Source organism: Cryptomeria japonica, chromosome 9 (assembly GCF_030272615.1).
Source record: "Cryptomeria japonica chromosome 9, Sugi_1.0, whole genome shotgun sequence".
Lineage (NCBI taxonomy): Eukaryota > Viridiplantae > Streptophyta > Pinopsida > Cupressales > Cupressaceae > Cryptomeria > Cryptomeria japonica.
In genome coordinates, this window is record NC_081413.1 from 552,342,832 (window position 1) to 552,369,365 (window position 26,534).

The 26,534-nt window shown below is 34.1% G+C and overlaps 2 protein-coding genes across 2 annotated transcripts; both read left to right on the forward strand.

Moving 5' to 3' along the window:
• The first annotated feature begins 5,231 nt into the window (after window positions 1–5,231).
• On the forward strand, window positions 5,232–19,794 carry LOC131070367 (uncharacterized). The gene is made up of 4 exons (XM_058005874.2): window positions 5,232–6,013; window positions 6,170–6,280; window positions 6,445–6,758; window positions 19,563–19,794. The coding sequence occupies exons 1-4, from the start codon at window positions 5,714–5,716 to the stop codon at window positions 19,762–19,764; spliced, it is 927 nt and encodes a 308-aa protein (XP_057861857.2). The 5' UTR covers window positions 5,232–5,713; the 3' UTR covers window positions 19,765–19,794.
• Window positions 19,795–20,850: 1,056 nt separating this feature from the next.
• LOC131070934 (disease resistance protein RPV1-like) lies at window positions 20,851–21,737 on the forward strand. Its single transcript, XM_058006631.1, has 2 exons — window positions 20,851–21,121; window positions 21,228–21,737. Exons 1-2 carry the CDS (start codon window positions 21,050–21,052, stop codon window positions 21,735–21,737), a joined length of 582 nt encoding a protein of 193 aa, XP_057862614.1. The 5' UTR covers window positions 20,851–21,049.
• Window positions 21,738–26,534: the final 4,797 nt, after the last annotated feature.

The following is a 26,534-nucleotide window of genomic DNA, read 5'->3' on the forward strand; positions in this document are numbered from 1 at the left end:
GTTTATACATCACCGTGTTAGGGTGAGGGTTAGCACAATGGTTAGGGTTATGGTTAAGTTTAAGATTGTGGTTAGCCTTAATATTTATAATTATGGTTAGGGTTATGTCTAGAGTTAGGATTTATATCATAGGAATAGGGTTAGGGTTAGGATTATAGATAGATTTTACATCATTGTTAGGGTTAGGTTAATGGTTAGAGTCAGGGTTAGGGTTAGGGTTAAGATTGTGTTTAGGCTTAGGATTTATGGTTATGGTTAGGATTATGTGTAGGGTTAGGATGTATATCATAGGGTTATACTCATGGTTAAGGGTCAAGGTTCAGGTTATAGTTATGGTTTGTATGACTTTTAGGGTTAGGTTAATGGTTAGGGTTATGGTTGTAGTAAGGGTTTATATCATTGTTAAAGTTAGGTTAATGGTTAGGCTTAGGATTTAGTATTATTGTTATGATTATTTCTAGGTTTAGGGTTTATATCATGGGATTAAGATTAGGGTTATGATTACAATTTATGATTATGGTTAGTTTTACATTTAGGGTTAGGGTTTATATCACAACGTTAGGGTTAGGATTAGCATCAAGGTTAGGGTTATAGTTAAGTTTATGATTGTGGTTCAAAGGATTAATATTTAAAATTATGGCTAGGGTTATCTCTATGGTTAGGGTTTATATCATAGGGTTAAGGGTTAGGGTTAGGATTATAGATAGATATTACATCATTCTTAGGTTTACATTAATGGTTAGGGTTAGGGTCAGGGTCAAGATTATGTTTAGGCATATTATTTATGGTTATGCTTAGGATTATGTGTAGGGCTAGGGTTTATATAATAGGGTTAGACTTAGGGTTAGGGGTTAGGGTTAGGGTCATAGTTGTGTTTTGCATCACTTTTAGGGTTGGGTTAATGGTTAGGGTTTGCATTTACATCATGGTTAGGGTTAAGGGTAGGGCTAGGGTTAAGATTGAGGTTATGCTTATGATTTAGGTTTATGTTTAGGATTATGTCCAAGGTTAGCTTTTATATCATAGGGTTACGGTTAGGATTAGGATTATGTTTATGGTTTATATCATTGTTAGGGTTAAGTTAATGGGTACAGTTTGGATTTACAACATGGTTAGGGTTAGGGTCCGGCTAATGGTCATGGTTTCCATCACTTTTAGTGTTAGGATTGTAGTAAGGGTTTATATCATTGTTAGGGTTAGGTTAATGATTAGGTTTTGGATTTAGGGTTTAAGGTTAGAGTTAGGATTAGGGTTTAATGGTTAGGATTAGGATTGCAGTATAGGTTTACATCATTGTTAGGGTTAGGTTAATGGTTAGGTTTTGGATTTAGGGTTAAGGTTAGGGTTAGGTTTACAATTGTTGTTAAGATTAGTATTTAGTGTTATTGTTATGATTATTTCTAGGGTTAGGCTTTATATCATGGGATTATAATTAGGGTTAGGATTAGGATTTACGATTATGGTTAGTTTTGTGTTTAGGGTTAGGGTTTATATCACAACATTAGGAGTGGGGTTAAGGGTTTAAGGTTTATATTAGAGGCTTAGAGTTATAGTTTTAAGGGTTAGGGTTAGGATGGTAGTTAGGGTTTACATCATGTTGTGGTTAGGCTAATGGTTAGGGTTAAGGTTAGGGATAGGGATAAGATTATGGTTATGCTTAGGATTTAGGGTTATGTTTAGGATTATGTGAAAGGTTAGGGTTTATATCATAGGGTTAGGGTTAGGATTAGGATTATGTTAGAAGGTTAGAGTTAGGGTTAAGGGTTAGGGTTAGGATTATACTTAAGGTTTACATCATTGCTGGTTAGGGTTTAGATTTATATCATGGTTAGGATTAAGGTTAGGGAAAGGGTTAAGATTATGGTTAGGCTTAGGATTTAGGGTTACATTTAGGATTATGTCTAGGTTTAGGGTTTTTATTTATTGTTATGGTTATAGTTTGGATTTATATCAAGGGATTATAATTAGGGTCAGGATTAGGATTTACGATTATGGTTAGTTTTGTGTTTAGGGTTAGGGTTTATATCACAACATTAGGAGTGGGGTTAAGGGTTTAAGGTTTATATTAGAGGCTTAGAGTTATAGTTTTAAGGGTTAGGGTTAGGATTGTAGTTAGGGTTTACATCATTGTTGGGGTTAGGCTAATGGTTAGGGTTTGGATTTATATCATGGTTAGGGTTAAGGTTAGGGATAGGGTTAAGATTATGGTTATGCTTAGGATTTAGGGTTATGTGAAAGGTTAGGGTTTATATCATAGGTTTAGGGTTAGCATTAGGAATATGTTTATGGTTTATATCATTGTTTTGGTTAAGTTAATGGGTAAATTTTGGATTTACAACATGGCTAGCTTATATATATCTAATAATATATATAGAATCAGCTGAGAGATATCCTTTTAGAGGTGTTTATTTTTATTAATTTATCAACATTAAAGTGCAATAGGCCTCAAGAAGGATATCTCTTAGCTTATTCTATATATATTATTAGATATATATATATATATAAGCTAGCAATCATAGCATGAATTGAAAGACATGACATAAATTAATTTCAAATCATATATTGTTGTATAGCTATATATTTGGGATTGGTACAGTGTTAGATTTAGGATTCCATTTGGTTCAATTCTATATTTTGAATTATAGTTAGGATTGGAATCAAAATAGTAGGCCTAATTCAATAAGGACTAGGGTTCATTTTGGTTTACTATTAGGGTTACGATTTCATTTAGTTCAAAATAGTAGGCCTAATTCAATAAGAAATAGGGTTCATTTTTTCTTGCTATTAGGGTTAGGGTTAGGCTTATAGTTAGGGTTTACATCATTGTTGGGGTTAGGTTAATGGTTAGGGTTTGGATTTACATCATGTTTAGTGTTAGGGTTAGCGTTAAGATTATGATTAGGTTAGGATTTAGGGTTATGGTTAGCATTATGTGTAGGTTTATGGTTTATATCATAGGGCTATGATCTAGGGTTAGCATTATAGTTAGGGTTTACATGACTGTTAGGGTTAGGTTAATGATTAGGGTTTCAATTTACTTCATGTTTAGAATAAAGACATTTTCAAATAGCTTAAACTCTCTTTAAATTGAAATGATATTTTTACTATATATTTAAAATATAGACATTTTAAAATAGTTCAAAGTTTCTTATAATTAAAATTATTACTCATAACCTTTATTCTAACCTTAACCCTAAGAGTAATTGAATCACTTATCAAACCCTAATGATAATCAACTAAAACTTATATAACTTTCAATTAGAGTAAGCTTTTATTAAAACATTGAAAAATAAAAGAAATTAATTTATAAATTCTTGCTGGCATCTTGCATTCCTTCTCCAATGCACTGTCCTCATTGCTGCAATTCAAATGAGTTTATTAAAATTTAAAAGAATCTATTCATAAAAATAATGACATTTTTTCAAAATCCATTTATGTTTAACTAAAAAAATAAAACAAAAACATACGATTTTACCACACATGTTTCTAGTGCAATAAATGAAATATTAATATCTCAATAATCACAACATATACAAAAATATAAAATGCAAAACCCTAAATTAAATATGTAAAAACCAAAATCCAAATATCATGATATGGTTGGCTGGAAATCAACTTCTTGACTAGGACTGAGAAGAACAAAATATAGTTTAATAGAAATATCTTTTGAAAGTGATGATCCTCTACCCAATCATTCTCCAATCTCCTACAATTTCATCCAATTTTCCAACTCCAACCAAATCCATTGAATGGAAACATATTTAATTATTAATTAATTAACAAATTAGTATTAGTTATTTAGGAAAATATATATCAAATTATTTGTGAACCCTCAAATGTTGACACATAAATTTGTTGCGATTGTAAAAACCTCTCGACTTTAAAAACCAAAATCTAAACCAAATATCATGAACTGGTTGGCTAGAACTCAACTTCTTGAATGAGACTGAGAAGAACAAAATATAGGAGGGGAGGATCTTGGAAGACCAATATTCTAAACCAATAGCAAGGAAGCCAAGCAATCTGGTTAAAATTTTAGTAGCAATATTGTACGGAGTGGAAAAATTCAAAAATGAACAAATGCTAAAGAATCCCTTGCAACCCCAATCCAGATCAACCCTCCTCTACCCAATCATTGCTCCAATCTCCTACAATTTCCTCCAATCTTCGAACTCCAAGCATGAAGCCTCTTATTTAATTATTAAATAATCAACAAATTTCTCTCAGCTTTATTATTATTATTAGCTTTGTGGAGATTTGAAGATTAAGTTAATCTATATTATGATATCGGTAATATTATTTTTTAACTTCAAAATAATATATAGAAAAACTAATTGAATTTTAAAATTAATACTCCAATTAGATCAACGCCAAAGGAAAATTAATCTTATTTCTAATATGCTATAGATTTATTAAACTTAAAGATTCTTTAATAATATAATAATTAAAATTTCACATTATAACAACATAATCAAAGTATAATTTAATTTAAGATAATATAAATAAAATAAATGTAATGTATTTACCATGCATCTTTCTTTTATTCATTCAATATACATATATAAATACAACACTTAGAAAAGGTACAATAAATCTTTATAACCTATTAAGAGATTAAATATTTATGTTAAAATTTAAAAACCTGCGAATATATTTTATATTCACATGGTAGCCAATATTTGAAAAACTTCATAAAAAATTTATGTTAAGAAATTTATTTTTTGAAACAAAATACAAAACAAATTTTTAAATCATACATAAGAAGTAATATCATATATTTAATATATTAATTATTTATATTATATTTATTTTGATAATTATAATATTATATTATTTTCGTTTTAATTTATTAATTATATTTTTTATATTATATTATTTTAATTTCAACTATACTAATATGGGCTTTCGATTTTAAAAAATTTATTAAAAAAAACATGCCTCTGCAGCCTCCTCTTTTCCTATCCACGATGGCAGAAGAAAAGGTGGAACGGCAAGGGAGAAAACCGCAAGGCAAACACGACATGGCAAACGGTAAACTGTTACTGTTTTCGGAAGTGCCCGTGCCTAAAGTTTGCCTTTCCCACCTGTTGAGGAAAGCTACATTTTTTGACTTGCCAAACTTCCGTGCTCTTTCCACCTTTGGCCCAAATTACAATCGATGGAAAATGAACCACGTTATAGATATTTTCAGGTCTACCACATACACATTTTCTTCCTTATCTCTGAGTCATATACAGCACAGAACACAGTCGTACAATTGAAAGGATAGGAGGAAATTATCACCTAGATACATTGCGCTTGCGTTTTTCACTTGCCAAACTTCCGTGCTCTTTCCACCATGGTGGAACCAGCTGGGGTGAACTTCTATCTTTGACAATTCATGGAAAATGAGCCGTGGGTTGTTATAAAAATTTGAGCTGGACTGCAATTCTCTCTTTGTCCCATATTGACAACCGATGAAAAATGAACCTGGGATTATGTTAATGTGAATGGTAGTAATAATAAATTTGAGCTAAGGTGCAATTCTATCTTTTCCCCACATTGACAATTCATGGAAAATGAGCCATGGCCTCCTATAAATACCAGATCTGAAAGAGGGGAATGCCAAAGAGAAAAGCCCTTCTTATTCAGCTGGATTCATCTTCTCTAACAACGAAGATAACAGCACCACTTAGATTTTATTTTTTCTCTGTCTTATTTCCTCACTATTAAGATGGCCAAAGATTTATGTTCTTTATGCTGCTGCTCTTGCTGCAGTTTACAGTCCCCTTCTCAGCAACCTATTCAACAACAATCTCAACAATCTCTTGTACAACCACCACCCATCTCTATCTCTTCACCTCCTCACCAGAAAAGCATTACAGGGCATTCCACCTCCTCCTCGCCTTCACAACCTTCTGAACATGGGGGCACTGCCACTATGACCAATTTTAAGAATTTTCTGCAGAAGTTCAATGATATAAGCCAGATTGAGGGTCTAATTCCGGTTTTAGAGGAGCTATTGAAGATCGCGGTAAATTATCTACACATATGTTTTATATTGTTAGAAATAAAATCTTGTACTATAGGAATTTAGATGCAATTCTACTTTTTTAATTATCTTTTCCCTAACAACAATTTTAGATTTTTAATTGTACTATAGGAATAAATATGGTTTTGTCTTATACAGTCGGGAGAGAGGAGTGGTGGAGGATCTAATACAGCGGTAGCTTCTTATATCCATGATGCCCAAAGAATCCTGGAGATGCTAGATACACGCATTGGCAAGCGTCCTGTAACGGTGAAATTTCAATTTCAGAACTATAAAATTAACTAGTGATAATACTCCTCTCTGATTTGCTCCTAGCCAGTTATAAATGGTTGGATGGATGTAACTCTAAACATTTGAAAGATAAATTCTTTGGCATGTCATATCTAATATATTCTCAGATAATTTCTGTACAGAAAAATCCTACGGATAGTGTAATTGAAGAGATTGAAAAAGTTTGTATAGAAGTGCTCAAAGGCTCGGAGAAAATTCCTAAAGTAGGAAGGGCACTTTGTATGTTGGGATCTGTATTAGAGAGATTTAGTAAGATGTCTGACAACAAGAGTGAATACCTTGTAGTTTTGAAAAGGATGCTTAATCTTGGGAAGCAAATTCTGCAGTTGAATGAGCAAATTCCAGAGCAGAAGCAGAAACTAAATGAGGGAATTCAGTGCATTGTTGAAGGAAGCATCATGTGCATCTCCCAACTTGCAAGAGCCAACATTTTCAGGTCAGTTCAACTAATTTGTTGTAGACAACTTTTGTTGCTGCAAGTAATATTTTAAACGACCTTTTAAGAATTTTTTTTTCTCTGGATGATGTTGGATTGATTTTTCCTCATAATGCTAAGAGTTTGTGAGTGTAGTTCCTAGAACCATACTAGATAAGTGTTTGTGAATATAGTTCTCACAAATTTGAGCTAGATGATAGAACTATCCATTTTGAGTTGAAATTAGATATCATTGCTATTTGTTACATTCAAATACTTACTGATTTATAGATCATTTGTAGATCATTATTTCTTGTCAATGTGTTCCTCCCACTTCTACCTGTTCCCCTCCATTCCTCATTGCTTGTTTTTTCTTTCTACAAAAAAATTTAGCTGCTGCCATCATTTTCTATAGGTTTATTCTTTCTGATGAGGATTTCTTCTATTCCTAGTTTTCCATGATGGTTTATATGTAGAATCCTCCTTTGTTGCACATCCCTTTACCCTTGTAATAACAAGGACATCATAATTTGGATTTTGATCATTCCTCACAAATCTGAAATTCATAGTCAAAAGGGTAATGGAGCGTTTCTACAACTCTTTCAAATTCATCTATGCAGAACCCCTTAAACGTTTTGTTATTGTTTGTGTGGCATAGAAATTAGGATTCATCAAAAGATAAGTATATCAATCAAAACATTAGACATGATAGCTCAATCAAAGAAAATACTCATTGCAATGAACCTAATTCTAAAGCACATTCAATAGAGGTATGAAAATGAAGCATTCAAAAGAAAACATTATGCAAACCAGATTCAAGATTGAATACTCCTTCCATGCGGCTCCATTGTTGTTCTTTCCTCTTCAATAGATTTGTGGATCTCACCTACAAGTGCTCACACAATTGAAAGCAAGAAGGCTCAAGAGTACTAGAAACGAAGGTTCGGTAGAAATTCAAAAAAAATCCAGGGATTGATTGAAGAAAATCATCCAATTTATAGAGAAATTGGATAAATGACAAGATTGGCATGATGCAATTCAAATGGAAATTGCAAATCAATATGACAAATTATGACAAATTATGCACTTTCCATGCACAATTTGATTGATTGACAATTTGATGACAAATTATGACACATTCTATGTCAAATTGATTTAATTATCAATTATGACAATTTATGACAAATTGAAATGTCATTCCCATAGAATTAGGAGATGAAATAGGAGGGAAAAGAAATTAGAAATTTGAGAAATTAGAAAATTGAAATTGATGAAAAATTAAGAATTAGAAATTGATAGAAATTAGAATTTAGGAATTAGTGAATTAATTAATAATTTTTCATTTATTAATCAATTCACAAAGAGGAATAATTAGCCAATTAAATAAAGATTTAATTGTAATGAGAAGACCTAGGATAAATAAGTAATTTATTTAATCCTAAAGGAAGAAATGACACATTAGGTTAAATGACTAAATTATAAAACCCTAGAAGACGAATTAGAAATGCGAAAACGAAAATTAGGTCTTGATTAAAGATAATTAATGTCATGATTTTGAATTGATAAATGACCAATGCGACAAAATGATTTGATTTGATAAATGCGCCAATTGATGAGGAACAATGACAAATTGATCCAAATTGACATAATTGAGACAGACAATGATCGATGACAAATCGGTCGCAAAATGACAAGATTGACAAAAGGACAAGAATCGACAACAAAATAGATTGCAAGATGACAAGATTGGAAATGACCACGATCGATGACAAATCGATCGCAAAATGACAAGATCGAACAAGACAACGATCGATGACAAATCGATCGCGTGATGACAAGATTGAAAAGAGGACAAAACCCTAATTAGGATTGACGATGTCCAAAATGATGACATTGATGATACGCAAATTGATGCGACAGGGTAAAATCGATCAAAATCATGACTAGATAATGTTGTCGACAAGACCAAATTCGAAGACGAGATGATTGAAGAATGTAGAAGAATGACTCGATGTTCGCAAATGATAAAAATCAAGTGCGTGACATAGGAGAAATGTTAATGCAACGCAAAAACCTAAAATGAGGCAATGCGCAAATGTTAAAGTATAATTTCGCAAGCGTTGACCATTTTTGGGTGTCTACATTTTGCCCCTCTTTAAGACAATGCGATTTTAAGCGTTGTTTCAAAGAACAATAATGAAAATTCCCCAGACAATAACAATGACATATGCATGCCCCCTCGAGGAATTGGCCGAAAACATGCGGAAAAGAGGCCAATTGATCGATAAAAAATGATAGGATCGAACAGACTGACAATCGGAGATCGGATGTATTACAGACAAGCAATTTAATGTGCACAAGACTGCAACAAACATAAGATGGAGAAGACGCACGTCCATCTATGCAATGACAAAGAGCTATAAATGAGACCAAGAGGGTGAAAATGACTCATTTGCACTAGCTAAAGAAGAGGATTTGTTGCTCTGGACAAGGACACTTGCAGACAGATGGCGAACATTCCAACATCGGATCACCTTGGAGAACGTGTATGCACATTCAGACGATCGGAGGACGCAGGAGCAGCAATATGTATCTCGAAAACCCATGTTTTGAATTTCATGAATTTTAATGACTTACGGGACATTGCGGGGATGAGGAGGACAGAGGATACAAAAATGGACTCCTGCGCTTGTATCATCTAGTTCTGCACTTGTGTAGGGAGTTCTGCGCTTGTTCCGCGAGACATGGCAGGGATGAGGAGGACAGAGGGAGCACCCAGTGACAGAGGCACATGCTCCTTATGACAGACAGTGGACATTATGTAGTTTGACATGTTGTAGTCAGCCTGCGAGCTATACTTAGGACAGACAGTCCGATTTTGTACTCTGATATTATTATGATATGAAATATGAAATGCATCGATATGATTGGATGCTATATGTTATGACTTGTGTCTTATTTGTATGTATGGATGACTTATGTACTAGTGTATGAACATGCATTTTTATTGATTTTTGATAGATTTATGAAATGAAATGGATAAAATGCTTGATGTAATATGTGTAATGCAATTGTACTAACCAAATGGATGCAGGATGCAGCATATGTGCTTGGATATCGAGGACTAGACCGAACTGACTATCCGACCGGACGGAAGAAGTGTTAGTAAGAAGAAATGAGACAGAGGGAAATTAGAGATGATGAAAACTTGCTTTCAGTAATGCACTTTGTAGGTGAGAACCTTTATTTTTTATTTAGCAAAATGGATGCGTAGCATCATGGCATTGAAGGCCATAGCTGAAATGCAACCCTTTTTGCGAAAGACAAACACATCACAGACAAACAACAATCACAATCAAAAGAAAAGGATCATGAACCATCCCAGTCACTCTAAATCACTCAGTGACATCATCGAGCAACATAGGGACATGATCGAAGCCAAAGATAAATCAATAAAAAGATAAGATTCACAAATTCAAGCAAATCAAACAAACATCTTGATCTTTATTGTCAAAAGTTGAACGTGCTGATAGGATGATCATGTTGTCTGGTTTCAGGAAATGTGGTACCCCGTCTAAGACAGGACACAGTCTGGTTTCGAGTATACCACACCCTGTATAAGACCCATGATAATGTGACAAGGACAAATGATTTTGATACTGATATTCGAGTGATAAGACAATTTTGATCAGTTTGAATGTTTGAGTTGATTGAAAAGGTTCATCTGGTTAAAGCATGATTTCATTAAAGTGCAGTGTTTGATTGCGAGTCATTGGATGTATACTCAATGATCTGTCGATGCATAAAGGGAATACTTTATTGCAGAATGCGTGTTTTTGTTTTTTGGAGTTTTACAATTTTATTTTTTTTGTTCATTTTTTTCAGGACTTTATTTGATTTTTTATAGATTTTTTCAGGACTTTATATGATTTTTAGAGATTTTTTCAGGACTTTATATGATTTTTAGAGATTTTTTCAGGACATTATTTGATTTTTATGGATTTTTTCAAGACATTTTTCGATTTTTATGACTTTTTTCAGGACATTTTTCAATTTTTATGATATTATTTCAAATTTTGCCCCCAGTGTCTAGCAAGGAAAGGAATATGATAGGTGAATAAATAGGTTTGCTGAAATGATGGTGGATAGAGGGAAAACAAAGGCCTTTTATTATGGAGACAATATGGATGCAATTTCAAGGGCTATGGCGTGATGGGACAAGAGACTGGATATGACAATGTAAAAGTAGTGACATGGCATGAGGGACATGTCAAGAGGTGTTTGAAAAATATGTTTTGCATTTCATGTCCTTATGTCAGATCAAGATCAAGGGACAAAAAGAGTGTATGGATAGCGATAAGATATGGATAGGATAAGCAAGACCAAGAATGGATAAGGGACATGGACTGAAGGTCGGGATAGGATACGGGATAGTGGCAGCAAGTTGCAATAAGCCAGGGAATATGGATGAAAGGTGATAATAAGAAAATGGATAAATGACCAAAAGCTATGATAGACTAAAAGCTGCAAACAAGATACATGATGCTCATGAAGATCGTCAACCTTGTCAAGATCAAAGGTGGAAAGGGAAACTGGACATGAGGGACAATAGGATATGAAGGGTAATGACGTGATAGGATAGTGAAGGGCAATAGGATATGAAGGATAATGACATGGTATGATAGGATAATGAAGGGTAATGACAGGATAATGGAACAATGAAGGACAAAAAGATATGAAGGAGGAAATCTGCCCCCAAGTGTGGTGTGCAAGAAGTTCATGGATTACACATGATGCCTGTTTGCCAGGTTTTCATCACGGTACTTGCCCAAGGCGCCTGTTTTCCAGGTTTTCACCAATGGACGAATTATTTTTTTCTTGACTTTTTTCTTCTTTTTCTTTTTTCTTTTTTTTCACTTTTTTTTTTTTTGTATTTTGACTTTTTCAATAGAAGAGGGACACATGATAGAGGATGGAAGAAGGACTCAAGCATCTTTTTTTGTTTGGATAGTAGCCTTGAAAAAAATGGACCATGACCTTTTAAAAGTATGCTCAAAGACGTTGGTAGGATAAAGACATGGAAAATGAGATGACACTAAGGCAAGGATTTACGCAAAGGATTGGATCAAAGGGATGGAAGGATGGAAAATATGCATTGGATAATGGATAGGGTATTGGAAGAATTGGGCTTGAGCGGATGGAAATGGTGGCAAGATCGACATTGGCACACACCTTGAGGGGTGAAGGATTGATGGAGGAAAGATGTATTTTGGATATTGAGAATTTGACGAAGGAAATGCTATGGATTTTGGGACATAAGGGCCCAAAATGGATGAAGAAGGTGATGGAGGAATAGACTTCGAAGGTTTGAATGGAGGAATAGCAATTTTGGATGCCAAGTTGGATGTTTCTTTTTGTGCTTCAAGGAGCTTCTTAGGGATCCACATGGTTTTTGATTTTTCATGCTTTTGTGGTTCCTTGGAGTGCATTGCTTGCACAAGGGATTTAGGAACCCATATAGATCTTGACTTTGCTTTATTTTGCTCAGTGGGCCTTTGTGGCCTTTTGGATATTTCTTTTTCTTTATAGATCATATTGTTCTTTGTTTTGACATGTCGATTATATTGGACATGTTGATCTTTGAATACATGTGGATTTCTAGACTTACGAATTTTATGCTTGGCATCCAAATTGCTTGGAGGAGGGAATGAATGTTGGTGTGGACGGGAATGATATGGAGGCATGTGGGATGGATGGAAGGTTCTCCAAGATGTGTGCCTTTGCTGATGTTGCATAGGAGATGGAGGGATATAGGGACCTAGAATGGATGGAAGCGATGATGGGGAAGGTGGACATTTGGATTTTGACTTTGAAGGGATACCAACGCCTTGAGTGTGAGCTCTGTAGCCATGACCATTAATGGAGGGGTTCTTGCTTGTGAAGGTCTACCCCTTTGCCTTTATCAATATCTTGACTTGTAGGAGACTCTTTTCTTTGGGAAGAAGACGCGAGTCCATTATGAGGTGGATGTGATATGAGAGAAATAATGAGATCTTGAAGTGGATTGGATTTCACCAAAGTGGAAGAACCCATTATGCATGTTGAGGGTTCATGAACATCTTGCACTAACACATTAGAATCATGAGGGGTATCAGGATCATGAGGGGAATTATGATCATGAGGGGGACTAGGATTATGTAGTGGACATGGTTCAATGACAGGCTCTTCAAGAGATGGAATGGGAGAAATAATGGGATCATCACAAGAAATGAGATCTTGGAGTGGATATGCTGGATTAGGACAAGGAGATGGAGGAACAAGTGGATCTTGTGGAGGATCTGAAGGAATGATTTGATCTTGACAAGGAGGAAGATCATTGGTATCTTCTTTAAAGATGCTTTGCTCTTGAATTTCAATGGGATCATCAGAAAGGATGGGAATATCTTGATTTTCAATGGGATTTGAAAGGATATCGTGTTCATGAAATGGAATGGGATCGTTTGGGATTGGATGAACTGGGACATCTTGATCTTGCTCGGTGAATGGAGTGCCGATAGGACTTTGGATAGGATGTACAAGAATAGGGGAATCATTATGAGTGTCTGGGGAAATGGGATCTTGGTCAACAATTGGATGGGGTGATAAGGTTTTAGGATCTTGATCTTGATTTGCTTTAGGACTCATTTCTTCGTGCTCTAAATTATCCTCTTGACATGAGGTTGGACTTTGGATATGCATGGAGGATTCTGACAAGGGATCAATGTTTTGGCATGAAGGAAATACACTTTGAACATTTGTGATGGATTCTGGCAAGGAATCAATGCTTGAACATGAGGAAGGGGGACTTTGAATGGGGTCCTCTAAAATAGGTAATGGCAATAAAGTGCATGATGGCGTTGGATCTTGTATTTCTGAAGCATGACAAGGATGTGCATCATGAATTGGATTATTTTGGCAATTAATTATGGATAGCTCTTGGATAATTGCATCCTTGGGTGTATTGTTTGATGAGGACAATATAGAAGGTTCTTGTGAAACTTCTAAAGGTGTAGGGATAGATGCCACTGGAGAGTCAATTTGCTTGTTGGGAGATGAGGCATTGCTAGACATAAGTGTATTATTTTTATCTTCCTCAAAAGACTCACTTAGTCGTTTCCTTAAGAGCATTGCAATAAGGCCAACTTTCTTTCGAGGTTTTGACATAGTTGGACTTGGAATTTGAACTTGTTTTTGATTTGATGTCATGTTTTGATTTCGAACTAAATGTTGATCAAATTGGTTTGACATGTTTGAAACTTGGCTTGGTGTGTGTTGCAACCTTTGTTTTTGAATGTTTGGTGGCAGTTGTTGACATTGATATGTTGATTGAACTTGAACTTGTTTTTGATTTGATGTCATTTTTTGATATTGAACTAGATGTTGATCATTTTGGTTTGACATGTTCAAAATTCGGCTTGGTGCATGTTGCAAGTTTTGTTTTTGAATTGGTGATTGTGGTTGTTGACATTGATATTCCACCATTGGTTGAACCATTTGTTGACATTGTATAGTTGGTTGGACATATTGTTGAAATTGAACCATTGGTTGTGTTGGTTGCATATGTTGGACCAGTGGTTGCGATGGTTGAAAATCTGATTGATAGTAAACACCTTGTTCTTGTTGTGGAGGCACATAATGTTGAAATTTATGCTGTCTCCTTTCTTGTAATTGTTTGATCATCTCTATTTGTGAGAGGAGAGCTGGTATGTCTGATCGTTCAAGAAGAGATCTTACATCAATTGGTTCAATATTTGGATTTTGACCTGGAAATTTTCAAAACATTTTGGACATTTGAGATCTTATCTTCTCACTGTTTTTCACTTTTTGTTCGAAAATCTCTTGTTCTTGAGCTAGTTTCTCCTCTAGTTTTTGTATTTGGAGACTTATTTCATCATGATAAGTTTGATTGATATTGCCTTGTTGTTGGGTTGGATAGAATTGTGATTGCATTGTCGGTTGATATGTCAAACTTTGTTGCATCATTGGTGCTTGGAACCTTGTTTCAATAGACATGTCACTTATGCAAATGCAATATTTTTGGAATTTTTCAAGGATAATATATGATATGCAACTAAATGCAAACTAAATAGATGAAATTGCAATCTATGTTTTTGGTTGTTTTTGAAGATCTTGACAAACTTTTGAATGCAAATCTAAAAGAGACCCTTGGGAAATTGGAATGATGTCTAGACCTCAAAGGACAAAAGGACTTAATTGACAAAGGACAAGATGACAATGTCTCCCCTATATGCTTGGATACTAAGCTAGGTTTGACGAAATGATATTGATGACAAAAGGACAAAAGATTTTATAAGGTCTAGACTTCTTAACAATGACTTAGGGTTTATCAAAGATTTGGATTGCTCAAGTATGACAAGACCTAGGTTTGACACTATATGCAAAGGGGCAATTGCTATGGTATGATAATGACTTAAGCTTAATGAAGAGACTTGGGATATGCAAATACAAATGTATGACAATGTCAACCTAAGATGAAACCTAAGGTTTAATTATGAAATAATATTACTCTTATGCAAGAGGACATATGCAAATGGATGACTTTTATTGATATGCAAAAGAAGTATGACTTAGGTGAAACTTAACCTTGATACTTTGATAATGACTTTGAAAAATGCAACCTAGGATGAACCTAAATGTAAGTGACATAAATGTTGAGACAAGTTTTTGAACAATGTTGGATAACCATGCTTTGAAGGTGTGTTTCAAACCTTGTTGAATGTTTGTTGGATGAATGTCTCTTGTGCTTAACTTTATGTTATATTAATGTGTTTGTTCTTGAAATGGGATTCAACTTTTGACAATCAAAGAATACAAGATATTGCAATTTAGACTCAAGACAATCATACTCATTTCCACATTCCCTAGGGTAGGCAAAGACATTAGGTACTTGAGAGGTAGACTCATTATGAGATTCAAGGAGAATACATAGATGCTTGACCCCATGGGCTCCCCTCCACGGCACTCACTTCTCAAGGCAGCCAAGCATCAGTCCCCATGGAATCTCCCCATGGCGAACTTAGTATCTCTTCCAAGTATCCGAATTTGTCCTTCTCAAGCAACTAGAAGGGTTTTTGGCCTCTAAAAACAAGGTATGTAGTAAGGATTTCTGTTAAGCATTACTCCTTGATGTCATGCAAGCATGATTGAGACATTAAGCCCATCAAGATACCAAACAAATGTAGTCGCGCAAGCACGATTTAGACCAAGAGGCCCTACTTAGATGTTGATATGAGAAAGAGTTCAAGGGGCATCACTTCCCAAGTAACTGCAATTCCCACGTAACACTTCCTTCAAAGCTTTCGCCCATCAGGTATTTTTTTATAGTGAGTTAGAATGCCAAGGAATTCTAGCCATACTCACTTTGGGTCGTCCCCTTCTCACGATTATCACTTGCTTGCTAAAGAAAAGTGGTCGGGAAGGCAGGCCCTCTAATGGAGACAAACAATCAACAAGACAAGCATGGTATCGAAGATCTGGATTTCTGATCACCCTTTGAAGGATGAGAGCATACTCTCCTACTCCAATGTCACACTTAACAAACAAAACAAACAAGAGTTCATTTCCACCTACTTATAAATCACTAAATGCCTAATTAAAAATCAAACACACGATTTGGTTGTTTCTCCAAGGCAACCTGCAAAACACATGTCAGAAGTTTGATTTGTTGTCTTTGACCATCAAATTTGCATAACACATGTTAGTAGTTTGATTTTAGTCTTTGTCATGCGTACGCCAAGATCCTGCACCAACAATTAGTACCAAAATCCAAAACACAGATGATCTGATTTATGAAAACTATCAAAATTTCAGTCCACTTCGAGAAGGCATAACTTTCTCATCCTAGCTCCGAATTACAAACTGTTTGATGCGTTGGAAAGGTATTCAAATAATCTAGAACCAAATTTCAGAAACATCAATGATATCTCATCATGTTTATGGGCACCATATTTATCTAGAAATGCACCGAAGACCCTCAAAATTTTCAAGTAAAAACTGCATTTTTTACCTCTGTTCTGGACTTTACACAGGCGCAGAAGACATGACACAGGTGCAAGATGTCTGACACAAGCGCAGAATGTCTTGACACAGGTGCAAGACTCTTCAACACAGGCGCAGAATGCTTCACATAGGCGCAGGATGTGTCCAGAATGCACTGCACGGCTCTGTTTTTGAGTTTTTGACCTGCAAATCAGCTTAGAAGCACTCCAAAACACAGTAGAGGGATCAGAAGGTTAGTATTCACGTCAGGTTCACCAGTTAATGTGGCATAGAAATTAGGATTCATCAAAAGATAAGTATATCAATCAAAACATTAGACATGATAGCTCAATCAAAGAAAATACTCATTGCAATGAACCTAATTCTAAAGCACATTCAATAGAGGTATGAAAATGAAGCATTCAAAAGAAAACATTATGCAAACCAGATTCAAGATTGAATACTCCTTCCATGCGGCTCCATTGTTGTTCTTTCCTCTTCAATAGATTTGTGGATCTCACCTACAAGTGCTCACACAATTGAAAGCAAGAAGGCTCAAGAGTACTAGAAACGAAGGTTCGGTAGAAATTCAAAAAAAATCCAGGGATTGATTGAAGAAAATCATCCAATTTATAGAGAAATTGGATAAATGACAAGATTGGCATGATGCAATTCAAATGGAAATTGCAAATCAATATGATAAATTATGACAAATTATGCACTTTCCATGCACAATTTGATTGATTGACAATTTGATGACAAATTATGACACATTCTATGTCAAATTGATTTAATTATCAATTATGACAATTTATGACAAATTGAAATGTCATTCCCATAGAATTAGGAGATGAAATAGGAGGGAAAAGAAATTAGAAATTTGAGAAATTAGAAAATTGAAATTGATGAAAAATTAAGAATTAGAAATTGATAGAAATTAGAATTTAGGAATTAGTGAATTAATTAATAATTTTTCATTTATTAATCAATTCACAAAGAGGAATAATTAGCCAATTAAATAAAGATTTAATTGTAATGAGAAGACCTAGGATAAATAAGTAATTTATTTAATCCTAAAGGAAGAAATGACACATTAGGTTAAATGACTAAATCATAAAACCCTAGAAGACGAATTAGAAATGCGAAAACGAAAATTAGGTCTTGATTAAAGATAATTAATGTCATGATTTTGAATTGATAAATGACCAATGCGACAAAATGATTTGATTTGATAAATGCGCCAATTGACGAGGAACAATGACAAATTGATCCAAATTGACATAATTGAGACAGACAATGATCGATGACAAATCGGTCGCAAAATGACAAGATTGATAAAAGGACAAGAATCGACAACAAAATAGATTGCAAGATGACAAGATTGGAAATGACCACGATCGATGACAAATCGATCGCAAAATGACAAGATCGAACAAGACAACGATCGATGACAAATCGATCGCGTGATGACAAGATTGAAAAGAGGACAAAACCCTAATTAGGATTGATGATGTCCAAAATGATGACATTGATGATACGCAAATTGATGCGACAGGGTAAAATCGATCAAATTCATGACTAGATAATGTTGTCGACAAGACCAAATTCGAAGACGAGATGATTGAAGAATGTAGAAGAATGACTCGATGTTCGCAAATGATAAAAATCAAGTGCGTGACATAGGAGAAATGTTAATGCAATGCAAAAACCTAAAATGAGGCAATGCGCAAATGTTAAAGTATAATTTCGCAAGCGTTGACCATTTTTGGGTGTCTACAGTTTGTAATGCGAACACAAGATTTGGGGTTACTTTTTTCTATGAAAAAAAAGTACACCTTGTTTTGTCGGCTCTGACCTCTAGAAAATCGTGTGTTCTCTGTTTTGCTAGCCTTGCCCTCTGGAGAGTCGTGCATTCTCTGGTATTGATATTTGGGAATTGCCTCTGCAATTACCTGCAGTCCCAATCATCGAGCGCCAAAAAAACTTTGCATAAATATAGTGGGTAAAAAATGTTAATTGGTTTACACAGCAAAACGAAAAAATCTTGAAATAAAAGTAAATTGTGATTGGCTGTCTAAAATTGGTTTACTCACTGTTTAATGCAGATCTCTCCCCTATAGTTCCTTGGCATAATTTTATTAGGAAAAAAAAATGGAATAAATATTTTTCTATCATTTTCTTTTCCAAGGCAGAGATGGTTATCTTCTCTTCTTTGATGATTTATGGGAATTTTAACACGTTCTTTTAATTGCATCTTTTTTATTCTGTTTTTAAAGCTAATATGAATTCATCAAATACGAACCCTCCCAAAGATCTCAATTTCTGTTGTAGCTTTATTTCCTACAAATGCAACATCATCTTGGACCACCTCTAATGATGGTTTACATTCCTTTTCATTGCAATCTTTAAACTTTTCTATTATCCCACTATTATTATCAATATTTTACTTTTCTTCAAAGTAACATTCCTCAACATCTTCATCCCACTCATACATCTCCTCTAGCTGAAATAGAAGAGATGTATGAGTGGGATGAAGATGTTGAAAGGTAAAGAAGTGGATCGGTGCAATACAATAAAAATAGATAAATTGAGATATAAGATTTCAACAGCCAGAGGCAAAAATTTAGAGTTGGTGTAAAGGTGTTTCACAATTAATTTGGATTTTAGTTATGTGGCCTAAATAATAGTAAGTCTTGTTTTTCTCTCTGGAATCATTATATGTCTCTGCGTTGAGGATCTATTCAATCAACACTTTAAAGGCTTCATATGTCTCTGGATTGTGTGAAGGTTTCTTACCGCTACAGTGAATGCCGATACTTTAAAGGCTTTTCAACTCAAAGTAGACCGCTTGTATGATGACATCCAATTATCGACTACAATTGCAATAGGGGAAAGAGTAACTGACATTAGGGACAGAGTGCCCAAGATTGCTTCACAATCTCGGAAAATCTATGCATACCAACTCAGAGGTAGGATATTTTTCAACTAGAATGATATTTTCTTATCATGTTTTGTGTTTGCCACAAACTTTGACTGAGTTTCTCCGTAAACTTTACAGTTGGAATTGAGTGGGCACAGGAAAGTGTAATTGAGCTCCTTGATTTGAATGTACAAGACGGGATACCAATTGTTGTGGTTGTCTATGGTTTCGGTGGGATTGGTAAGACCACACTCGCTGATGCCATTTATGCCCACCTCAACCTCCAATCTTATAAGCATTGCAGAATTCATATGAATCAAGATTGTACCTACAATGATCTGAAGGGCCTCCAGCAACAGATTTTGTATGGATTGTTCAGAGAGAACTTGCAATTGAAAAACTGTGATGAAGGTCGGGGAATTTTACAATCATTTTTCATAGAGAATGCTAATCAGCCCTTACTTCTATACATTGACAATGGTCTCAGAAGTACAGATCTTGAGCAACTTCTACCTCAAGGCTTGGGTAGTTGCCTCCCACCAAATAGTAGAATACTTATCACTACTCGAAATATCCGAGAGACAGATATATTTGTCGACAGAGATATTGAACGCCGACAATATGATGTGAATCCTCTTCCAGAGACAGAGACTAGAAAACTATTGTTGAAGAAAGTCCCAGACTATAATGATGAAAATAATATAGCCAACCTCCTTAAGCTGTGTGGTGGTGTTCCGCTTCTACTAGAATTAGCTGGTTCACAATTGGCTGTAAACAGGGGAAATACAAAGAATATAGTGGTAGAGATGGTTAAAGAAGGAGAGAAGGTCAAGAAGAGAGATATAAGTGACCGCATGGTTGGTTTTGTGTATGACAGACTCTTGGACCAACCAGTTCAAGAGGCCTTTTTAGATATCGCATCCTTCTTTTATAAGGGTTGGAGCAGTAAAGAAGTGGAGAGCATAGTTGGAGAGGAGGAATTCAGAGGTCTTGAAGCTGCATCATTCGTCAAGACAGATGAAGAGGGAAACAGAATCACAGACCCTGAAAATGAAGAGGTATGCCATAGTTACAATTGCTTTTCATTAATATTATGAAAATACACTGGTTATTCACAATCATAGTGATGTTTATGGTTTATTTTTGTGCAGAAACTCAAAAAATTAAAAGGCATTTATTTTGATGAAGAACGTGAACATCCAATCGAAATTAATCGCCATCATCTTAATTGTATGAGCAATTCGTTAAGAGTGTTATATTATAACCAATCGCAAATAATATTCAGGGACAAATGTCATAAACCATTTGAACAACTCAGATGCCTTTGGATTGGTGGTGATGTTCCTGATTACCAATGGAGTTTGAGAAACTTGAGCATCTCGCCTGCTACAGGGGCCCATTGACGCAAGGCATGAATTTGTATGAGGTAAGATCTGCCTTCTCCAGAGCATATTTATCATTTCAATTAGATTTCGTTATTTTATATAAGAACACTTGACAACCTTTTTCATAATTATTGTGCAAATATGTAGTTTCCTCCAAGCCTGCGCATTGCGTACATTCGTGATTATTCTGAGAAGAGAGTTGCATATTCTAAAATTCCTCCCAAAGTCTCTCCAGCTTCTTCGCTTGTAAGATTAAGCTTACATGGTTTCAGAAATATGCAAAGGTTGCCAGATGGACTGGAAAAGCTAACAAAGTTAGAGATATTAAATTTATGGAATTGCCGTCAGCTAAAGGAATTTCCTTACAAATTGGGAGATCTCAGCAATCTAAAAGAGTTAGATCTATTGAACTGCTGTGAATTGAAAGAGTTGCCTTCAAACTTTGGTCAGTTAAAAAAATTAAAAGAGTTAGACTTGACCAGTTGTTATGGGTTAAAAGAGTTGCCTTCACAGCTCAAAAATTTGAAAAAGTTAAATTTGATGGGTTGTTGGGTGTTAGAAAAAAGGCCATTAAGCTTAAAGGATTTTTTGCCGGATAACTTTAAAGGAAATAATTTAGTATTGGGATTATTGAAGAAAGTTAGAAAACAAAATTGAGCACGGAGTTCAAAGAATGTAATTAAATAATTCACCCCTCAATTGTTACTTTTTGAGGGGGCTTTTTATTATTTATAATATTTTTTTATATAAGGTTTGTGATTTTCAATTGTTTTCCATTTTATTTAAGTTAAATTAAAACTCTATTGTATTTAATTTATTTAATTTTTTTATAAATTTAATATATCGATATTTATTGATTTTTATAAGGCTAGTCAAATTTTAAATAACAAATATAATATATTAGTCTTTATTGATTTTTTAATATATATAAGAGAGACATCTTATTAATTCTTATAATATCTTTAATATTTTTTATTTATATTATAATTAAGTAAAAAAAAAAATTCTTTAAGCAAATAGAATTAAATTAGTTTTAAAATATTTTCAAAGTAAAATAAAATAAATATCAATAAAAATGACACTTCAATAAATAATGTAAATAAAATAAAATAATTCTCAATGTTTTTTAATTAGATGTATTTAAGATGTGTATATTAATTTACATAACTATATTGATTTAATTGATATTATACTTAATATGATATAATTTATTTTCATATCTAACTTATAAGAGATATATAAAAGAGATCTAACATCTTTAACTTTCAAAAATTAAAAATGTTCCATCAAACTTTTTGATCTCCAATTGAGATTAGCTAGCTATGATATCAATTACTAGAACATTAAACTATAGGGCAAAAGCATGGAGCTATGTCACACTTTGGGCCAATTGGGGGTAGTCCGGTCAAACTGAGTTCAATTGGACTACCCTCGGGCCGCATGGCACTTGTGTGGCACTAAAATGGTTGGACTAAATCCCAACACCCGCCTTGGTCTAAGATGCCTTTGAATAGCATATGTCAAAAGATAAAGGACCAAAAAGTAGCCACAACCATTTTTGGTCTATTCAGGTGATGATTTGAGCACATCATAACATGCTCACATTATGGCTTCATAAAGATGAGCCTAGGATGATCATTATTGTTGAAAATGAGGTGAAGAAAGCTTGCAATGCAAACTAAGATGTGTGTTCAACTTCAAATCGAAAATTAATTTTACCAAATTTGAAACATAAATGTGATTGCACTATTCAACATAAATGAAAAATCAACAACCCAATAAGACGCCAAATTTACGTGGAGAAACCCTTTCCAAGAAAAACACCACTAGAGAAAGAGGGAAGTATATTATTAAACTTCAAAAGATAGATAATGATAATAATACACTTCACTTCACTTCTCCAACCAAACCTAGTAGCATTTCGATACCTGCAAATAACTATTTTTATTTAATTAATTCACTTAGCCTCTTCTTTCTAATTTAAATAATTATTTATTATTTATTTAATCTCACCCTCTTCTCAAAAATTAAATCAATACATTATTTATTTAATTTAATCTGGCCCTTTCCTCTATTAATTAAATAAATACTTTTAATTAATTAATCAATTTGCCTACCTTTTTCCTATTTAATCCTAGCCCTCTAACTTGTTCACATGGATCACAGTTTAAAATCATAGGCATGTGGCAAGCATCAAGCACATATTTATTCACTTTGTGTTTTCTTCAAAGTCAACTCACCTCTTAATCTCCTCCCTTCATCTCTTCCTACCCTTCAATCCTATTGAGTCTGTTTCACCTATGTGATCCTAGTTGTTCACCTTTTTGACCTCTTAATCTAAACCTTTCATTCTTAGGATGATCTCTATAAAAGAGGCTTCCTTCTCACATTTTCCATAACACATATCTTGAGCATACCTACATTCTCTTAAAATCATTTTAGCATAACTCATCATAAGCATATATCATCACAACCACATACATTCCTCTTTGAGGTCTTGTGCAAGTGCAATACAAATCTAAGAGCAACACTGTTAAATACAAGATCATGGAGGAAAGCAGAACAATAGAGACAAGCCTATTGAACATGTTAAAAGTATACTTTATTTGATTTCATTAGTACTTGCATGTTTCACATATTCTTCATTGATATTGTGTTGAATTAGTTTGTAGATCTAGGGATATTGATTGATTTTATTAAGGTTTACAAATAGATTTAAGTTTGACATAAATATTTTGGCACACCCAATGGGACCCCTATCCCTTTATAATCATCATTTTCTTGTAGATTTGAAATATTTTTAAAAGTTGCAAGTCAGATCTATGACAATTCTATGTTTCGACGTTTTTGCATGGTTCAAATGTGTTTTAGCATCCTCTTTCAATGTTTCTGTTAGTTAATCATATGTTTTTGTTTTTTGCATTTAGGGTTTATTTTTATTTTTTGTAATTTTCCCTATTTTGGTGTATCTATGTAATCTTTTGACGTATTTGTCTTCTCTTTCAATGTATTTGATAGTTTATTAATGAATTTTTGAGGTTGAATATTTAGTAAGGTTTTGAATGTTTTGACTTTTTTTTCTTGATATTTTGGCATATCTGCAGTATGTTCCAATGTATTTGGTAGTCTATTGAAGCATATTTGTAGATTAGGGGTTTTACAGGTTTTAGATATTTTTTACATATTTGTAGTTTTTGTCCACATTTTTGTCAGGTTTTGTCCATGTATTGTCTATCTATTGTCGTGTTTCTATATCAATTTTATATTTTTTGGATTTGATTTCACTTTAGCTAACCCTTGTTGGTACTAACAAAGTGGTGTGGCTTGTTTTCAATTATAGAAGGCCACTTAAACTACTAACACCTTTCTTGCAAGACCTAGAATGGAAAAGGGGGTTATTTTTGCAACTACTAGCTTGTGGTTTTGTAGGGGTGGCTATTTGTGCTTGTGTTTTTCTTATATTAGCTCACTTTTATATTTTGTGCTTACAAATAACTTTTTTTTATCATGTCTTGTGCACTTGCATGCTTTTTTAGATTAGAATTCAAGGTGTTGTGAAAGTATCCTTTCTCCTCGCCTTCATGGATCTTGGGTGTAAGATAAATCATAATATCTTCTTTTTCTTTTTAAAACCTGGTCTAACTTTAGAGAAGTGATCACTCCAAGGGGAATTACCTAAAGCAGTATATCCTTTGGGTTGTTATATAAAAATAGAAAAAGTGAAAGTCGAATCTCAAACCTGTGACTATGTACATCGAGTGTGTCAATTGTGAAGGAGATGTATGGACCATAGAGTGGTTTCAACTAGAGACTTAAGTGTCTCACGCTGGATGTATGTATGTTGGTGACCCTGAATTATGACTAGAAGCTTTGTTCTAGTAGCCACCCTTTTCGATTGAGTATTCATGGTGATTTTAGTGTAGAGGATGCACATCATGCCCTTAAGTTGCTCACCATCTGTATTTCCTTGAGTTGAGACATAAATTTTTGGGTTGTATTTAAGCTAATTGAAACTTTCAAAAAAAGAGTGATAGGGTTATGTCTCTAGGCATGGGCCTCTCATATATCTTTCTCTCACAAAAACAAGAATGCAAAGCACTCCTTAAGGTATTAAATATTTGATTAGATGAAGTACCAAGTGTGGGCCCGATTTCATTGCAATTGGCCTTGACCTTAGGTGTAAAGATTGCTTGGAGTATCTTCTTTTGTGCTAGCTGGTGGAAATTTGGGCTTTGAGAAGCCTAGGACATACCCTTATTGTGCTTCAACAATAAATAGCTATTGTGTCTTTGTGTTTGCAATGTATTCTTGCCACATTAATTACCAAATAGTTAAATCTAGTTGTGATTTTGACATTCAAAATAAACCTAGGAAAATTTTTGCCATAACCGCATTTTTGTTAGTTTATCCCCACATATTTGAGAGATCCTGATGCATATTTGTTAAATATTCCTACGTATCTATCAACAAATTCTTGCATATTTGTCTATGTTTGCCTATGTATTTAACTAGCAATTAAAATCACTATAAATGTCTATCTTGATCTTAGATTTGGCATCGTGCAAATTCATTGTAGTCTTTTTTTATCGTGAGTTTTGGACATATTAGATCAGATTAGGCACCTTAACTATCTTTTTGGCATTAGGTTATCATTTTTACATTAGGGTTTCTTGGCTTTTAGATATCCCAGACTTACAATTTTTTGTATTTTACCTAGTTTTCTAAGGTATCTAGTAGGTACTTAGGTACATAGATTTAGGTTAGTGACATTTTCTATATTAGGCAGATTTCTAGCCTTTCCATTTTCTGTTCTCTTATGTTACATTTTTGCTCAAACGTAAAATTGTCTATTTGACCTATGTTTGTACACATCTATTAGCCTAATCTTGTGTATTTATCATCTACTATTACATATTTTCTTCAGTGAGACTGAGAACTTCCTTGCTAACTCCATAATATTTTTGACTAATCATCATCAATACCACCATATCTTTTCATCCATTTTCTAGTCATTTCTCTCAAAGTCAAGTATCCAAAATCAATCCTTTAGAAACCAAAGGTTGCCTTTTGTTCTCATAATCTTATATCAATCTTGGCATCACTAGGTGTTTTTCTACTTAAATCTATTATCTTCAGGTAGGAGAACATCTTAGTTTCTTGAGTTGGATTAGTTTACCTTGGAATTAATCATCTCTTGGGAAGTCAAATCTTTCTTGAGTTATCAATTGTATCTATTCATCATAATCCTAATCCTGTCATCATTGGAGCCTACTTTAGGACCTTAGAGACAACTTTTTACCTTTCTTCATCTAAGTCATTGCCTTAGCCTAATCCTTATCATCAGTCTTGTAATATTTCCATTTCATTGCCTAAGTCAAACCTTTCCTTTTTATGGTTGAAACTAGAGTCCAAAATATTAGAAGGGAAGCCCAGGAAGCTCGAAGATATCAAAAC